At 48.2% G+C, this 16,570-nt stretch overlaps 1 protein-coding gene across 2 annotated transcripts in view; it reads left to right on the forward strand.

Moving 5' to 3' along the window:
* DPYS (dihydropyrimidinase) overlaps positions 1–16,570 on the forward strand; it is a 552,352-nt gene that overhangs the window by 428,502 nt on the left and 107,280 nt on the right. For both annotated transcript variants that reach the window (XM_078686894.1, XM_078686892.1), the window contains exon 4: positions 12,889–13,078. In XM_078686894.1, coding sequence (XP_078543020.1) covers positions 12,889–13,078 — 190 coding nt within the window. The remainder of the gene's footprint in view (positions 1–12,888; positions 13,079–16,570) is intronic.

Genomic DNA, 16,570 nt, shown 5'->3' on the forward strand with positions numbered 1-16,570 from the left:
AGGTGGTCCTGACAGGGCATTGACCTGTCAGTCCTGGTTCTTGCGTTTGTTTAACTTCCTCTCTTCTTCTTATTTCTTCATCTAGTTCTTTTGCAGCCAGATGGGCTGCTTTGCGTAATTCTTTCACTGTTTTTGCTTCTTCCTTTTTTTTGCGATGGTCTGCTTCTTTGCGCCACATGCCAATACTAACAAGCATAGTGGGCGTTACCTTATTTATTTTTACAGCTGCTTCTAGTGTTTTTATTTTATTTTCATCAAAAGAACCTATCAGTGGCCACTGGTTTTTAGGATCCCTTTTTGTATATTTATGCCATAACTTACTATAAGCTATAGCGACTAGTCCTTGTTTAGTAAACATGTCCTTATTAGGGGTGCCCTCCAGTGGATCTGGATGGTTCATCTCTAATAAGCGGTCCGGGTTGACCCAACTATGAGCCAATGGGGAGAAGATAGGCATGACGGATTACAATGGGGGGCAAAAGCCTGCACTACCTATCTTTTCACTATTTGCAAAGACTGGACAGAATATTCTATTCTACGCTATTTGCAAACAGGGAATACCTCCAGAAAGAACCAATTCCCAAAACAGTCAATGTTTGGGCAAACAATCAATCAATGAAGGAGTGGAATAGGTACGACGTGTTAAAGTTTTGCGTTACCTACCCTTCACTATCGGCAAAGGGAGAGAGAATATTCCTATTCTTCCCCGTTTGTAGACAGAGAAGATCCTTAAGAGAATCAACTTCGAACAATTCAATGCTCGATTCAATCAATCAATCAATGGGGAGAAAAAAAGAATAGGCACGACGTGTTAAAGTTTTGCGTTGCCTACCCTTCACTATCTGCAAAGACTAAACAGAGTATGGCGATTCTGTGTTTGTTTGCAAAATAGAGAATTTCTCAGAAACGGTCAATAAGTAATACTAGTATTTTCAAACAATCAATCAATCAATTTCGCAATTTGTCGTGTGTCACGACCTTACCCGGACCGCATGGACAGTTTCTCGTCTTCCGCTTCCAGCGCCCGATCGTCCTCTATTCTCTGTTGCTATCGCGGCACTCCTGGTGGTTCCCAGTCAGGACCGTAGATCACTCGGGAGAGGTCTGCTCGGAATCAGTGAAGTTCAGATGATCGGCTGTCAGACGAGGGTCTATCGGACAGGAGCTCTTCCGATCGTTGCAGTCGTTCACTCTGTCGTCGGGACCTCTCCCACTGGATCCACGTGTCGCTGATGGGCCCCGCATTTGGGACGCCAATTGATAAAGATCAATTTACAATGGTCAGGCGATTTCAGAAGTTGTTTCCTAAGTTAAATTTGCCCGGCGTGGAACGCCTCTAATACCATACGAAGTTACTAAATAAAGAGGCAGGCGCTGGAGACTGGAAGACAGGAAACAAGTTTTATTCCGACGGAGTAGAACACATCAGATCGGACAACGAGGTATCGTCTCGAGGTGCTCTCCCAACCTCTCTGAGACCTGGTCTTTTATACACTGGTTTAAGACATGTGAACGTCCTTTATTACAACAGGGACATTGTAGAGCATGAGAATGACATCAGAACGATATCTCCGACACCCCCCAGTTCCAACCCCTTCTAACACATGACAACAGTAGAGACCCTTTCCCCTCATATGATTGGGAGGGGCTATCACGCAGCTGAGTGTTCTGCCGATCTCTTTGGAATGTGTGAGCCTGATCGAATCTCCGGGGGCGGGGATGTCATGATCAATAGTGGCCTCTTTCAGGAGAGGCGAGGGCGTACGGTAATGGGCAATAAACTGTATCTTCGGGCTAAAGGATGACCAGCAGTCAGTGCTGACGTTCAGGCTCAGAGGAAGGGGACATCAAAGGAGTGGTATTAATGGACGGAATGGACTGGTGTGGACAATCGAGCGTGGTGGAAGGGTTTATCCACAGAGGGGTATTCATGGACGGGAAGGAGGTGTTGGTCAGGCGCGGGGTGTGATTCCCTGAGACAGAGTCATGGGGGGGGTTTCATGGCTTGTGCATGTGAGCGCGGGGGCAGCCAGGGTGCGCGGGGAAGGCTTGCATGGTCAGGGAAATGTGCTGATGGGCGATCGTGAACAGGGAGACCATGGTACCTAAAATGGCTGTCGTGTATTCTCATACGTGAGTCTGCAAGATGGCGTAGATAATGTTCAGTACACGAACTAAATTTCCACATAACCACATGTTCGTTACAGCGTGAAGTGTCCGGGAGGGAGCAAATACCAGAATACTCAAGAGAAACACTCAAATGATAGTCAGGCGGAATGCTGTATGATACGTGTTTGAAGCTACGCCGTTCACCACACCTCTTGTAAAGGATTAAGTTAGGCTTCTTTAACCCGTCGAACTCCACGACCACCCCCACCTTTTTCACCCCACTTAAAACCCTGGACCTATGGTAGAGTGCAACACTGTTGAAGTGGGGGATTGCATGTGGGATTGAGTGGTATTCCTGCAGTCACATGAATGCAATGCCGCTGGCCGCGCGACACGGAGGGGAGCATGGGCGAGACAGCGTCTTAGTACCACATGCCGCGCGAGAGGAGCTTGCGGCGCGCCTACCCTCCCCCGAGCCGCCCTCCCGCCAACGGCCAATGGGAGGGCTCTTCTAGGGATGGGGGCGTTCCCGGGGGGTATATAGCGGCCCAACAACTTTGCTCGGCCTCTCCTTCCTGCGCGGTTCCTTGGGCTGCTCTGCGCTGTTCCACCCGCGGCTATGCGCTGTCTGCCAGCCTGCCTGCTGCACGTCGTCGATCGGTTCGGTTCGGTACGGTTTCGTCGTCTGTAGGTGAGTGCCATGCTCTTTACTCCCCCCCGCCCCGTCCCTGGGTCCAGCCCAGGTTGCACAGGGGCCTGTGGTTGCGTTACCGCGGGGGAGCGAGACGTGGCCAAACTGCGGCCTGGCCGCATGGGCAGGCGGGCGGATGAGCCGTGGGGCATTGTGCGTGGCATCTTTGAGCTGCACGTGCACGGTGTCCACTCTCCGGGAGCAAACCTGTTGGCAGAAAAATCTTCGTGCGTCGGCGGAGTTATTTTCAGGCCAAGTTGTGTTTGATAACGGCAGCTAAATGTGGTAGGAAGAGGCCGTTTACTCCGGGGTAAACCGCTTCCTTCCCAGACAAATGTGCACATGTTATTTGTGTTCATTTGCTATCAGCCCACGGGGGCAGGTGGGAAAAATTGTTTCATATCAGCCCTTAAATGCATAATTTTATTCTGCCTCGATAATAAATGATGTGTGGGCCATTGTTGTGTAGTGCGCTCTGTCGCCTTCCTTCTATGCTTGTGTCGAACTGCAGCCGGTACGGCGGCTGCTCCGGAGTCAGTCGGGCGAGCTCTGGCGACTTTGATAAGGGCTCTGCGCGTTGCTCATATCCACTTCCGGTCTCTGCGTCGGCGGCGTTATTTTCCTCATGCTCGCCATGTTTTCTAGAAAATAAATGGCGTCTGTTCTAGTATAGGTATGTGGGCATCTACCGTATCTGTAATCGTGTCGCGCAGACAGCGGAAAACAATCACCAAGGCGTAATGATTAAACTAGGACGCACATTTTGTGGTTAGCATCCGGGTGTTCAGCAGGGCCACACATTACAAGGTCGAGAACCTCCGAAGAGATTCTGATTGGTAACGCGAGTATTTATTCAGTCCCTGTGTGCAATTTAGCCTTGAAGGGATGCACGCGGCAGCCTCCTTCGCGCGCGTTGAGTATTGCTAAAGTGATGTGAATAGAAAAATGCCTGTCGTAAAGCGCGTGTTTCAGGCCAGAACCGGCTACGCAAATGATGCGCATCTGCAGATCAATGCGAAATACGATATTTAAAATGAAGGATGCAGTTCGTCCCTTCACCATTGCTCCATGTCGTCAATTTTGTGAGCGGCGCAGGCAATCGGCTATTCAGTGCATGCCCGGCTAGTAGGTCTTGAAGGGTTTACAAGCATTTCGCAGCCCCTAGGTATCGGCACAGATGCTCAGGGAGCCCTTTTTGGCAGAGAATAAAAGTGATATGTGGTAATGGCTGCAACTAAAATTCGACGTTGTGTGTTGTTTACCCACCTCTAAGTATTAGATAAGTCACTTGACTCTTCGAACTAAACTTTATATACTAGCAGGAACAAAGCTGCAGCATCTTCCAAATGTCGCATTCAATGTTAAAAAACCCCGTACCTCGGTTTACTCGAGATGTCTGCACGGGTTGCGCTATGATATTTATTCATTGTATTATTTTGTTCATAAGACCAGCGTGGATTGTTCGTGTACATCCAATAAACATAGATGTGTACATATATGATACACAATGAACTTTCTGTCTCCCCTCGGTGCGACATCTTGAATACATTTGTCTCTTCTCCGACGGCCTGCCCATCCGTGTTGTCTCGATATCTCAGCACCTCTTCGTGGGCTCCTCAATTCAGGGCCGTATTTATTGTACATACGCACAAAGACATGTGAAAGGATCCCAGGCCCACAATGTCTTTCCCGCTGTCCAACCGGTACCCTTTTAAAACGCTGCGACGCAAATATTACGTCAGATTTCGAAGCCAAGTGCTTTATTGGGTTCAGGAAGGTGACTTTCGGTAGTATTAATGTGCCATAACATAGCAGTGGGGTTTGTCTCCGTTGGCTGCCATTGATACATTTTATAATCTATTACCGAAATACATTAAGGGTGGTGAGGGTAGCACCATGTTCTTTGAGATTTATAAAGCGCGAAGGTTTTAATGTGCATTCGGACAAGGACACGTTTATTTTGTGGTCGCGGGAGATTGGGTGATTTGCCTGATTAGCAGGATGCTGGCGTCCCTGCAGAGACTCGAACCCGGTGACCCAGTTCGACCGATCTGGCCGCTACACTACATCCATATTAATAATTTTCGTGACTTAGAATGAATAATGAAGAGGACACGGCTTGTTTCCTTGAAAGAAAGAATACTCTAATTGTATGCTCTTTTCCACATTTGTGAGGCGCACAGTCGCCCGTGGGGGGCGCTGGGGGCTGTCGGGGAGATTGGGCGGGCTGTTGCCCGGAGTCGCGTGGCGCGGGCTGACCTGCCGCCGGCGCTGGGGATCGAACCGTTGTGACTTTCGTATATTTCTATACTCGTTCTAAACAACGTGTTATTGGGCTACACTTATTTTCACTGGCATTGCAGGTATGTAAAAGATAACTCACGAATGCAATTCTTCCGGTGAACGCACCTTTACAGCTTGTAGAAGTGCACGCGACTCGGTTAGTTCTAAGTCCCTGGGAGAGAGCAGTTTAGTTGGATCATTTGGAGGAGAATGCATTTCAGAGTGTCGGTTCTAGACAAAGTTCATTTCATGTTTAATTTTAGCCAGAAGTAGGATGTGACACACAGACGGGCAGAGTGAGCGTAGCCTCCTTGGACCTCGGCCCTTTCTCAGGAGCGCCAGGGATTCGACTCTCTTGAGAGCGGCTGTCCCTGCTGCATTGGAAGGATGCCTGGCAGCCCGTCATTCACCCACTCGTTCACGGAGAACATTCTCATACGTAAACAAACACATGCCTTCCCTCTCCAGCCACAGTGGGTTCATCGATACTTTAATTGATGGTATCGACGTACGCCGACCTGCTGCTTCGATTCATAAAAGGGGGTGGTGATGGACAGAGTATCTGAATTAAGCAGAACACTCCTACCCATGTCAGGTCAGGTAGTTTGGTCTGCCCTGTTCCCATGATGCACTGGGCCAGGGACAGACTAATTTGCATATAGCCAGGTTCTGAGCTGGGATGGGGCAGTGAGCTAAATAACGGTGATGGATCAAGCCCTGATCTTTGGACTGGGTAAGAGTGGTCTGCTTAATTCAGACACACTGTTCATCACCACCCCCTTTTCTGAATCGTTTTTGGCCACTATAGGTGTGGCAGGGTATACTCAGACATGAGTCCCTTGCTCACTGCTCCATCAGGATTCAAGCAAGCCGGGCCGACGAGGCTGAAATGCCAGAAACCGGTCCCCGGTAGCTTGTCTCCTTTCTGGTGAAGAATTGGCTTGGTAGTTTGGTCTGCCCTGTTCCCATGATGCACTGGGCCAGGGACAGACTAATTTACATATAGCCAGGTTCTGAGCTGGGATGGGGCAGTGAGCTAAATAACGGTGATGGATCAAGCCCTGATCTTTGGACTGGGTAAGAGTGGTCTGCTTAATTCAGACACTCTGTTCATCACCACCCCCTTTTCTGAATCGTTTTTGGCCACTATAGGTGTGGCAAGGTATACTCAGACATGAGTCCCTTGCTCACTGCTCCATCAGGATTCAAGCAAGCCGGGCCGACGAGGCTGAAATGCCAGAAACCGGTCCCCGGTATCTTGTCTCCTTTCTGGTGAAGAATTGGCTTGGTAGTTTGGTCTGCCCTGTTCCCATGATGCACTGGGCCAGGGACAGACTAATTTGCATTTAGCCAGGTTCTGAGCTGGGATGGGGCAGTGAGCTAAATAACGGTGCTGGATCAAGCCCTGATCTTTGGACTGGGTAAGAGTGGTCTGCTTAATTCAGACACTCTGTTCATCACCACCCCCTTTTCTGAATCGTTTTTGGCCACTATAGGTGTGGCAGGGTATACTCAGACATGAGTCCCTTGCTCACTGCTCCATCAGGATTCAAGCAAGCCGGGCCGACGAGGCTGAAATGCCAGAAACCGGTCCCCGGTAGCTTGTCTCCTTTCTGGTGAAGAATTGGCTTGGTAGTTTGGTCTGCCCTGTTCCCATGATGCACTGGGCCAGGGACAGACTAATTTGCATATAGCCAGGTTCTGAGCTGGGATGGGGCAGTGAGCTAAATAACGGTGATGGATCAAGCCCTGATCTTTGGACTGGGTAAGAGTGGTCTGCTTAATTCAGACACTCTGTTCATCACCACCCCCTTTTCTGAATCGTTTTTGGCCACTATAGGTGTGGCAGGGTATACTCAGACATGAGTCCCTTGCTCACTGCTCCATCAGGATTCAAGCAAGCCGGGCCGACGAGGCTGAAATGCCAGAAACCGGTCCCCGGTAGCTTGTCTCCTTTCTGGTGAAGAATTGGCTTGGTAGTTTGGTCTGCCCTGTTCCCATGATGCACTGGGCCAGGGACAGACTAATTTGCATATAGCCAGGTTCTGAGCTGGGATGGGGCAGTGAGCTAAATAACGGTGATGGATCAAGCCCTGATCTTTGGACTGGGTAAGAGTGGTCTGCTTAATTCAGACACTCTGTTCATCACCACCCCCTTTTCTGAATCGTTTTTGGCCACTATAGGTGTGGCAGGGTATACTCAGACATGAGTCCCGTGCTCACTGCTCCATCAGGATTCAAGCAAGCCGGGCCGACGAGGCTGAAATGCCAGAAACCGGTCCCCGGTAGCTTGTCTCCTTTCTGGTGAAGAATTGGCTTGGTAGTTTGGTCTGCCCTGTTCCCATGATGCACTGGGCCAGGGACAGACTAATTTGCATATAGCCAGGTTCTGAGCTGGGATGGGGCAGTGAGCTAAATAACGGTGATGGATCAAGCCCTGATCTTTGGACTGGGTAAGAGTGGTCTGCTTAATTCAGACACTCTGTTCATCACCACCCCCTTTTCTGAATCGTTTTTGGCCACTATAGGTGTGGCAGGGTATACTCAGACATGAGTCCCTTGCTCACTGCTCCATCAGGATTCAAGCAAGCCGGGCCGACGAGGCTGAAATGCCAGAAACCGGTCCCCGGTAGCTTGTCTCCTTTCTGGTGAAGAATTGGCTTGGTAGTTTGGTCTGCCCTGTTCCCATGATGCACTGGGCCAGGGACAGACTAATTTGCATATAGCCAGGTTCTGAGCTGGGATGGGGCAGTGAGCTAAATAACGGTGATGGATCAAGCCCTGATCTTTGGACTGTGTAAGAGTGGTCTGCTTAATTCAGACACTCTGTTCATCACCACCCCCTTTTCTGAATCGTTTTTGGCCACTATAGGTATGGCAGGGTATACTCAGACATGAGTCCCTTGCTCACTGCTCCATCAGGATTCAAGCAAGCCGGGCCGACGAGGCTGAAATGCCAGAAACCGGTCCCCGGTAGCTTGTCTCCTTTCTGGTGAAGAATTGGCTTGGTAGTTTGGTCTGCCCTGTTCCCATGATGCACTGGGCCAGGGACAGACTAATTTGCATATAGCCAGGTTCTGAGCTGGGATGGGGCAGTGAGCTAAATAACGGTGATGGATGAAGCCCTGATCTTTGGACTGTGTAAGAGTGGTCTGCTTAATTCAGACACTCTGTTCATCACCACCCCCTTTTCTGAATCGTTTTTGGCCACTATAGGTATGGCAGGGTATACTCAGACATGAGTCCCTTGCTCACTGCTCCATCAGGATTCAAGCAAGCCGGGCCGACGAGGCTGAAATGCCAGAAACCGGTCCCCGGTAGCTTGTCTCCTTTCTGGTGAAGAATTGGCTTGGTAGTTTGGTCTGCCCTGTTCCCATGATGCACTGGGCCAGGGACAGACTAATTTGCATATAGCCAGGTTCTGAGCTGGGATGGGGCAGTGAGCTAAATAACGGTGATGGATCAAGCCCTGATCTTTGGACTGGGTAAGAGTGGTCTGCTTAATTCAGACACTCTGTTCATCACCACCCCCTTTTCTGAATCGACCTGCTGCTTCGAGCACACTAGACAGAAATATCTCGGTACAGGTTAAAATGAAAGTGGGAGATAACCTGGAATTAAAGTCGGCCTGTTCGGTTAGGGCAGTGGAGAGAGAGTGGGTGAAAAGCCAAGAGACATAACTGCATTAGCAAGCACGCTTCTATTATTCAGAGGCGCTGGGCGGCTGTTTACACTGCGCACGTGCCTCCCGGGTTCCCAGGGGTCAGCGAGTGCGAGGCATGCTGTAACAGGACAGGTACTACTCTACCTAGCTCTGTAATACTTAGGGTCTGCTCCGGAGGCAGGAGGAACTCCCTGCAACTTTTCAGGACGGGCGCCTTTTTCTGGCAGAGGTCCGTGATAATGAGCAGTGCCCTTTGGCACAAGTTGGCATTGCCTCCTTAGTGGCACTCATCGCACAAAGTGCATCGTTCACCCCCCCCTGCCCCTCGCAACTGAAACCAGAAGTGCAGGCTCTGAAACCGCGCGCGGAGCGCGAGAGCAGCCCCCCTCCAGGCGGGCCAATCCTTTTCTGCAGACATCCATGCCTTGCCAGGCATGTGCCCTCCGCTCACACTCGGTGCCGCCCTTGCCTGGCAGCCTGGGGGCACTTAGCCGGCCGAGACAAGCATACATACATCGATGAAACATAATGGTCTCTTTAAACAATAGTCGAGTAAGGAGCGAGTTTGATATAGTCCAAATATAGCTAAACTATGATGTCTGAGCACCCACACACCGCCTTTCAGATAATGTGTTTGAAGGCACAGTTCTGTGCAGTACAGCTCCGTCCTGTAGTTACAGCTCCATACATTTCTTGTTCAAGTAACACTAATAGTGAGTGGAAAAGGATCACGGTGAAGCACTTGCTTGCTGCGGTCCTTTGTTCAATAAAGGAATGCATGAGCGATGGTCAGTTCTAAGTCTGTCTAAGGTGCGCGACCCCCTGCGAGCTGATGCGTGCATCAGTAATTTTCACGAGGTCGCAAAATCGAGCGTGAGATCGCGTGGCCCCTGCGTTACAAGTATTTAAGACATCAGTCATCCCATACTGTAGCAGTCACGTTCTTACCCTAGCGCTGCCAAGGCCGACGTTGGGTTATATGTCCCGCTACGTTTAATCTTTGAAAGGCCATCTCTTCCCAGTTTCTCCCGCTCCGGTGAGCATGCGCTGGCATCGGTTCATTAGAATTTTAAAACTAAGCCGGCCATGTGTGAAAATTTTAAAACTAAGCCGGCATGTGCGGAACCCTCTGTGCACTTTATCCCTGCTGGCCAGAGCATTAGTCCCTGTAATGCCCCTACAACATGACGAAATTGGCACACCCTGCAGTAATTAGAGGTACAATACTGCAAAATATGCTAGACACTCAGGCACAAGAACAAACGATACGCAGACAATGGTGGCACTTGTGCAAGTATCGAAGGCAAACAACATGGGAAAGGTAGCAAACAGTGTGTTACAAGAGAAAGTGGCGGGTGCATGTTACAAAGGAGTACGAAACGCAGGTACAAGGATAACACTGCAATAATTGGCAAACACTCCGCAGGGACTAAGAGAGGCATGCCTTTGACTTGGTTCACCCTACCTATAAGTGCAGGCACTGAAGATTGACGGAGGTCTCTGTCTGTCCCTGTACTACCCAAATAACGATTTGATTAGTACTAAAGTTAATTCTTCATCACTACTCTTCCCTGCGCATGATTATACACGGGATGTTTGTATGTATTTATGGATTGTGAAAGTGAGTGAAAATGCCGGTTTCAGTCGGTTTGCAGTACCTCTCAAGGTGTTCGCTAGAGCAGGAGCACAGCCACCTTCCTGGCCCTCACGGTAAAATCGATTATGCCATGCAGGGTCGGCAAACACGTCACCCGAGTGGGGCTCAATAGGTACAGAAAATGACGGGGGAGAAACTTTGCAGTAAATGACAGGGGAAAACCTACAAAAAACAGACAAGCTACATGAGGGAAGAGTGACAATTGTGAGGATATGAAAGGCAGGAGGAGCAAACGGTACAACAGTGTGCAGATTGCAAGGGAACATACTGATAATTAGAGGTATAACACCAATACATACCAGACACACAGGCACAGGAACAAACGTCACGTAGGCATTGATGGCACTTGTGCAAGTGCAAAGGTAAACAACACGTGAGATATAGCAAACAGTGTGTTATAAGAGAGGAGTGGCGTGGCATGTACCAAACACAGGTACAACGAGAGTGCTGAGGACTGGGAATGACATTTACTGTCATGATCATTGCAGCACGGTGCCCATGCAGCAAGTAAATGTCTGACTACAGGGTAACTGTCATAATCCCACCTCGTTGCGGGGACGAATATCACTGGTTTTCCATTCTCAGCAGATACAATAATGCAATTAGTCACTTGCCGATCCCCCTGAGAGCCATAGGAAGAAATCTTCATTGGCAGGTACCAATTCGGAGTGAAAACGGAAGGGTACTAAGATAAAGGCCACTAAACAGTGAAAGTAGCTAGGTGGTGGGGGGGCTCTGTCATCTACGGGGGCCTCCTCCAGAGCTGTGGCAGAGTACAGGGCGATCTGGAAGCAGATGGACAGTAGGGGTACCTCTGCGGCAGAAGGATACAGTCTAAATACCTCTGCCTGGCACAGTAAGGGTGCCTGAGCCAAGAACCTGGAGCCGAGGGGGTTCCAGGAAACAGCGTCGGCGCCCCGTTAGTCCTTCGGGCAGTCGGGGGGCCTGAACCGACCGGGGGTGTGCCTCATTGCTCCGCCCTGACAGGGGGGCGGGAGTATAACGAAATAAAGTGATAATGTACTGCACCGTCAGAGCATCGACTCGCCGTGCAAGATGGCTCCTTAGGCATGCGGGTCAGCGAGGGGCTGCCGCATTGGATCGCCTGTAAGATGACCCACCTTATCAGCTACTTGTTGTACGAAATAAACCTGCATCACTGCTTTCCCACAAATATGTCTCATGAGTCTCCTTGGTATACAAGTGTTAACGTGCGCAGTGCGGAGCGAGCGCTGGCGGTGTGGGCACTATGATCTGTATGTAAGTAGAATCTATTCAAGCAGATGGCGTCACCGCTTAGACTTTCCTTTACAATGTTAAGATGGAAGAAATTCGGTTTTCTTGATACCTATGTACACTGACCTAAATAAGCCTGCTAAAAGACCTGAAAGCAACTTCACCACATGCGTGATAAACGGGTGACGTGAGTGGTGAGCTTTGAGTGATACGTACCCAGAAAAGAGGTAGTCAAGACAGGTCCCGGGTACCGCATTGCTCAGGCTGTAGATCCTTTGCTCGTCGGACTATAGAAAGCAGGGTCAGATGGACGTCCTCTAATTAGGAGCGACCTAGTCCAGGGCCCTTATCCTCCACTGGCTCTAATTCAGAATGTTCCCCTTTGTGATTGGTGGCGAGTACTCTAACTTTTGGACAGGTCTTGCTTATTGCTGTTCCTGGTTTCCCCATTGGTCCAGACTCTATTCGGGGCAGGACAGCAACATTCAGCAGGGCCGTCATAGGTAGCGCTTTCGTGCTATATGGATGATTGACTGCCCTGCTCTGCTGAGTTCGGGAGCTACACAATCATTTGATTGCCGGCACAGTCTAAATCTTGCACACACAGCAGAGGGCAAAATAAAGCCCAAGTTTCTGCACTTTCCCAGGAAAGGTATTTCCCCGCACAAATGGGAAAAGTATCACCCATTTGTACGGGAAGTAGCCCAATCTGGCAACATTGCAGAGGGGACCCCTTGCACATCGGGGCCCCCCGCACCGCGGGTGCTGCGGGGCCTGTGTTACACCCCTGGTGGGCATTGATTAACTTAAGTATGAGTCCAAAGAGGTAGAAAGAGGGGTTTCTCAAGCATGGATCCCCGTAAGGCACATATTTGCCCACCGTCTGGACATACAACAAAGTATGGTGTTATCACATTGTCAATCCTTTTGATTTGTCGGTGACAAGAGGCTTCACATTTAGCAGCACTGAAACGGAGATAATCTGGCAGTATTTTGATGAAATTTGAATATCAATATACAATTTATAAATGATCATTAATTAATAGGTAACCCGGAAGTTGTTTGGATTTTTTGAAGAGTGCTTCGATTATGAATATATATTGCCATTCTGTGCCACTGCTCTTCTAAATGTTCACACAGTCTGCTGCACATCTACTGTGTCATAGTGATAGCTGCATTCTTAGAAATCTGCTCTATCAATTGGTAATTAAACCTTAATTCAAACTTAACTTCTTGTGGGTTTTACAGGGTGCCAAAAGAATACTGGCTTTGGGAATCACAGGCCCTGAAGGACACGAGCTATGTCGCCCTGAAGAGGTGGAGGCAGAAGCTACTCAAAGATCCATCACAATTGCCAACTCCGTGAGCTGCCCACTCTTTGTCGTCCATGTGATGAGCAAGTCTTCGGCAACAATACTTGCTAATGCTCGGAGAGAAGGTAACAACTGACTTTCAAGTGAATAGGTTTATTGGTATGCTCTGATAGAATTAGAATAATCCTACAGGAAGGATTTTAAGAGTGAAATGACTTCCATGAGCCTCTGGTTCTCTTCCATCTGTCCTTTAGTTTCTATGGATGGCTGGTTCAGAGCTGGCACAAAAAACCTTACGGTCAATGCCCCTTGAAAAAGAGAAAATGCCCCCTGTGACCACGCATGCACTATTCGTTTTATTGAAGAGGCCACACAAGTATATACAGCCACTTCTACAATGACAAAGTAGCCCCTATGTGCAAGACGTTGACACAAATGCCCATTCTGCCCCCAGGGCACATTTTCTACTATGGCCCTAAATGTGTTTTCAAACATATTTTCACAGGTTATTCCCACATTCTGGCCTTTACTAATGACCTATTTTGCCAGGTTTGACCTGACAAACGTGTCCTCAGAAACACCTGAGATAATTCCACATGCAAATTTACTGCGTCACTCAGAATTCCCAATCTGGCAGGTAACTCCTGTTACCACATAAATCAGGAATTCCTCTAAAATTGGAATTGGCCTTAGCATCATTTGGCAGGGTTATAATGTTTTGCTTCGTTTTCTGGGGGGATCAGTTTTTTTCTGATTTGGTAAGCACTGATATGTGTATTTTATTGATGTAGCACTCTACCTAAACGAAAAGCAAAGAATTTTCGAAAGGATGTCTGGGCCCACTGTGAATGGAAATGAAACTGAAATGAAAATAAAATGTATTGAGCGCTTTACTACCCTATGGTGTCTAGACAGTATTTTGGGGCTTGTGGGAATTGAGTTAAGGTGCATTACTCCCCTGGTTTCTTTTCTGTTGACTTCCTCACGTCTCATTACCCGTGTGTACTTTTCCTTGATTCCCAATTTCATTGTAAAATTAGTTCTATGCAGATCTGTGCAGATTGAATTGAAATTTAGACCCTTGTTAAAAAGTTTTATTTTTTTTCTCAGCCTCCTGCTAAATGAGAACTATGGGCCGGATTATGATGTTGGGCGGACTTGCGTCGGTCCGACACCGTTGTAGATTGGAAACTACCCGACCATAGTTCGGAGGTTCCGACTACAGAATTTGGATGCCACCACTTTATGGTTGTTAAAAATATCAATTTTTCAATTGCAGCTTGTGCGACGGGTGAAAAAGACCCACAACACAAGCTGCCATTTAAAACTGGATGCTTTTAAACACCCATTGCACCGTGTGGCAAGCACCATGCGATGCATGGCACACAGTGCAAGGATGTTTAGGGGAGCACCGTAGGTGCCACCCAGGCCCAATAGCAGTGGGCCAGACATAAGGGGGCCCTGCTTGGGGCCCCAAAGGTCACTTTACAACAGCCTTTCCATGTTAGAAAGGCAAATATCGAAAGGCTGTCGGAAAGTGGCGTCATAATCCTAACGGCGTAGTCGAGGCTGGATCCTCCATATTTTTTATGGGATTATACGTGTTTCTGATGCTCCGACGGGCTCTCGGAGCCCATTGGAAGTGCAGCGGATGGTCCCTCCGCCCGATGCCTCCACCCACTGCATGGTAATATGGCGGGCAGTCCGCAATGGCAGATGTAGGGAGGCTGCAACCGACGGTCCGTTGGTTGCGGTCTGTCCAACATCGTAATTAGGCCCAATATATTTGCAGACAGAAAATGACCGGTCTTAATATCTATCTATCTATCTATCTATCTATCTATCTATCTATCTATCTATCTATCTGTCTGTCTGTCTGTCTGTCTGTCTGTCTGTCTGTCTGTCTGTCTGTCTGTCTGTCTGTCTGTCTGTCTGTCTGTCTATCTATCTATCTATCGGTCTAGCTATAAAGGGCTATTAGATATTCTGCACTTAGAAGTAGGGAAACATGTAGGTACAGCAGGATAGGCGCTGATATATTTCTGTTTATAATAATGCATGTTAGGAAGACTGGTGTTATTACACATTCACCACCATGAGTGCATAAAACTGCGCAGAGCAAGATCTACGTTTTTGGAGTAAATGTGGGAGCAGAAAGAAGGGTTACTGGAAAATTAGCAATGTTTACTGCAAAGTGTAAAAAGGAAACAGGAAAATGTGGAGGGCCACAGAGATAAACATGAAATCACATAAACACACATACTTGTGATATACCCAAGTAGATGTGGTTAGTTCTCAAGTAGATGTGGGTGCACCAAAATGGCACTTGCATCTACTCCAACAGTACTAAAGACCAAACGAGCTAAAATCTACTGCAGCCAAGCTACGAAATAAGTCACACGTCACACATGGCCACTCACAGGTACCTCCTAAAAAATGTATGTGGTATTTACATAGCACAAACCTAGCCAACATATAATGTAGAGTTGTATATGGACAAAGACAAGCATATAGCCAATGTGTGATAGAAGAGGTAGCTGGTCTGTGGACAGTTAATGTATTCACATTTAAAGCTCTTTAAAGAGGTACATCTTCAACTCTTTCCTAAATTGGAGAAGCGTTGGGGTGACCTGAGGGATAAAGAGCTGCTGTTCCAGATCCTAGGTGTGTAGATGGAAAAGGACTGCCACCTTGTGTTTTTTTTTTTACCCCTTTCTGGTCTGCAGTTTGACAGTGCCCTGGCTGTGGGTCCACTGAGAATCAACTGAGATGGGGCACAATAAGCTGGGTGCTTGTTGTGATGGTATTGCAAATGATGCAGCTGGTGTGTAGGAGGGTCCAGGCTGGCAAGGGGAAACAATTGCATTTTATCAGGTTGGGGAAGATATCATATTTCTTCAGGCCCTTGATTCAACATGCTTCAGTATGTTGGATCTCCCCAAGTGAGGCATCGTACTTGTGAGTGATGTGTGGCACCATTACAGTGAAATCTTTGATTCTAGGCATGTTGTTGCTTTCACCTTCCCACTACAGTTATGGTTGTAGTCGGAGTTGAAGGTTAGAAGTGACAAACAGGAAGTTACATAGTAGCAGTTAAGAAACAGCCATTCCTGAGCCATCCTTCAGGAGAATCACAATTCACCTCCATCCTGCTACTGAATTAGGTTTCAGTGGTGCAAACTCCAAACTGGAGGAAGATGAAGTGATCAGGGTGAAATATCATCAGTTTTGAGTGGCCCGATATCCAGAAGGTGAAAAATGCGTACTTGGCCATCTGTTAGGATATTGCCAGGAGTTGCACTACACTGCTGGTTGCCATTCACTGTAGTGGATGTGTTGCAAATGCTGAGGGGACCTCAGCTGGGTCCATATCATGACCCAGGACATATTTAGAAGTTCTATCCTGACAATATAAGAACGCCCTGTTGAACCAACTGCAGAACATGGTCCTACAGACGACTTACACAGAAAGTCCAAAAAGAACAATTGATCGACAGAATGTAGAACAATGTCATACATTTACCCCATTGCAGAGATCTGGGGCTAAATCCATCGTTTTTCTGCTCACCATGCCATTCCAGTTTGGACTCAGCCATATGCAAATCCGTCTTGACCCT

Source organism: Lissotriton helveticus, chromosome 4_1 (assembly GCF_964261635.1).
Source record: "Lissotriton helveticus chromosome 4_1, aLisHel1.1, whole genome shotgun sequence".
Classification (NCBI taxonomy): Eukaryota; Metazoa; Chordata; class Amphibia; order Caudata; family Salamandridae; genus Lissotriton; species Lissotriton helveticus.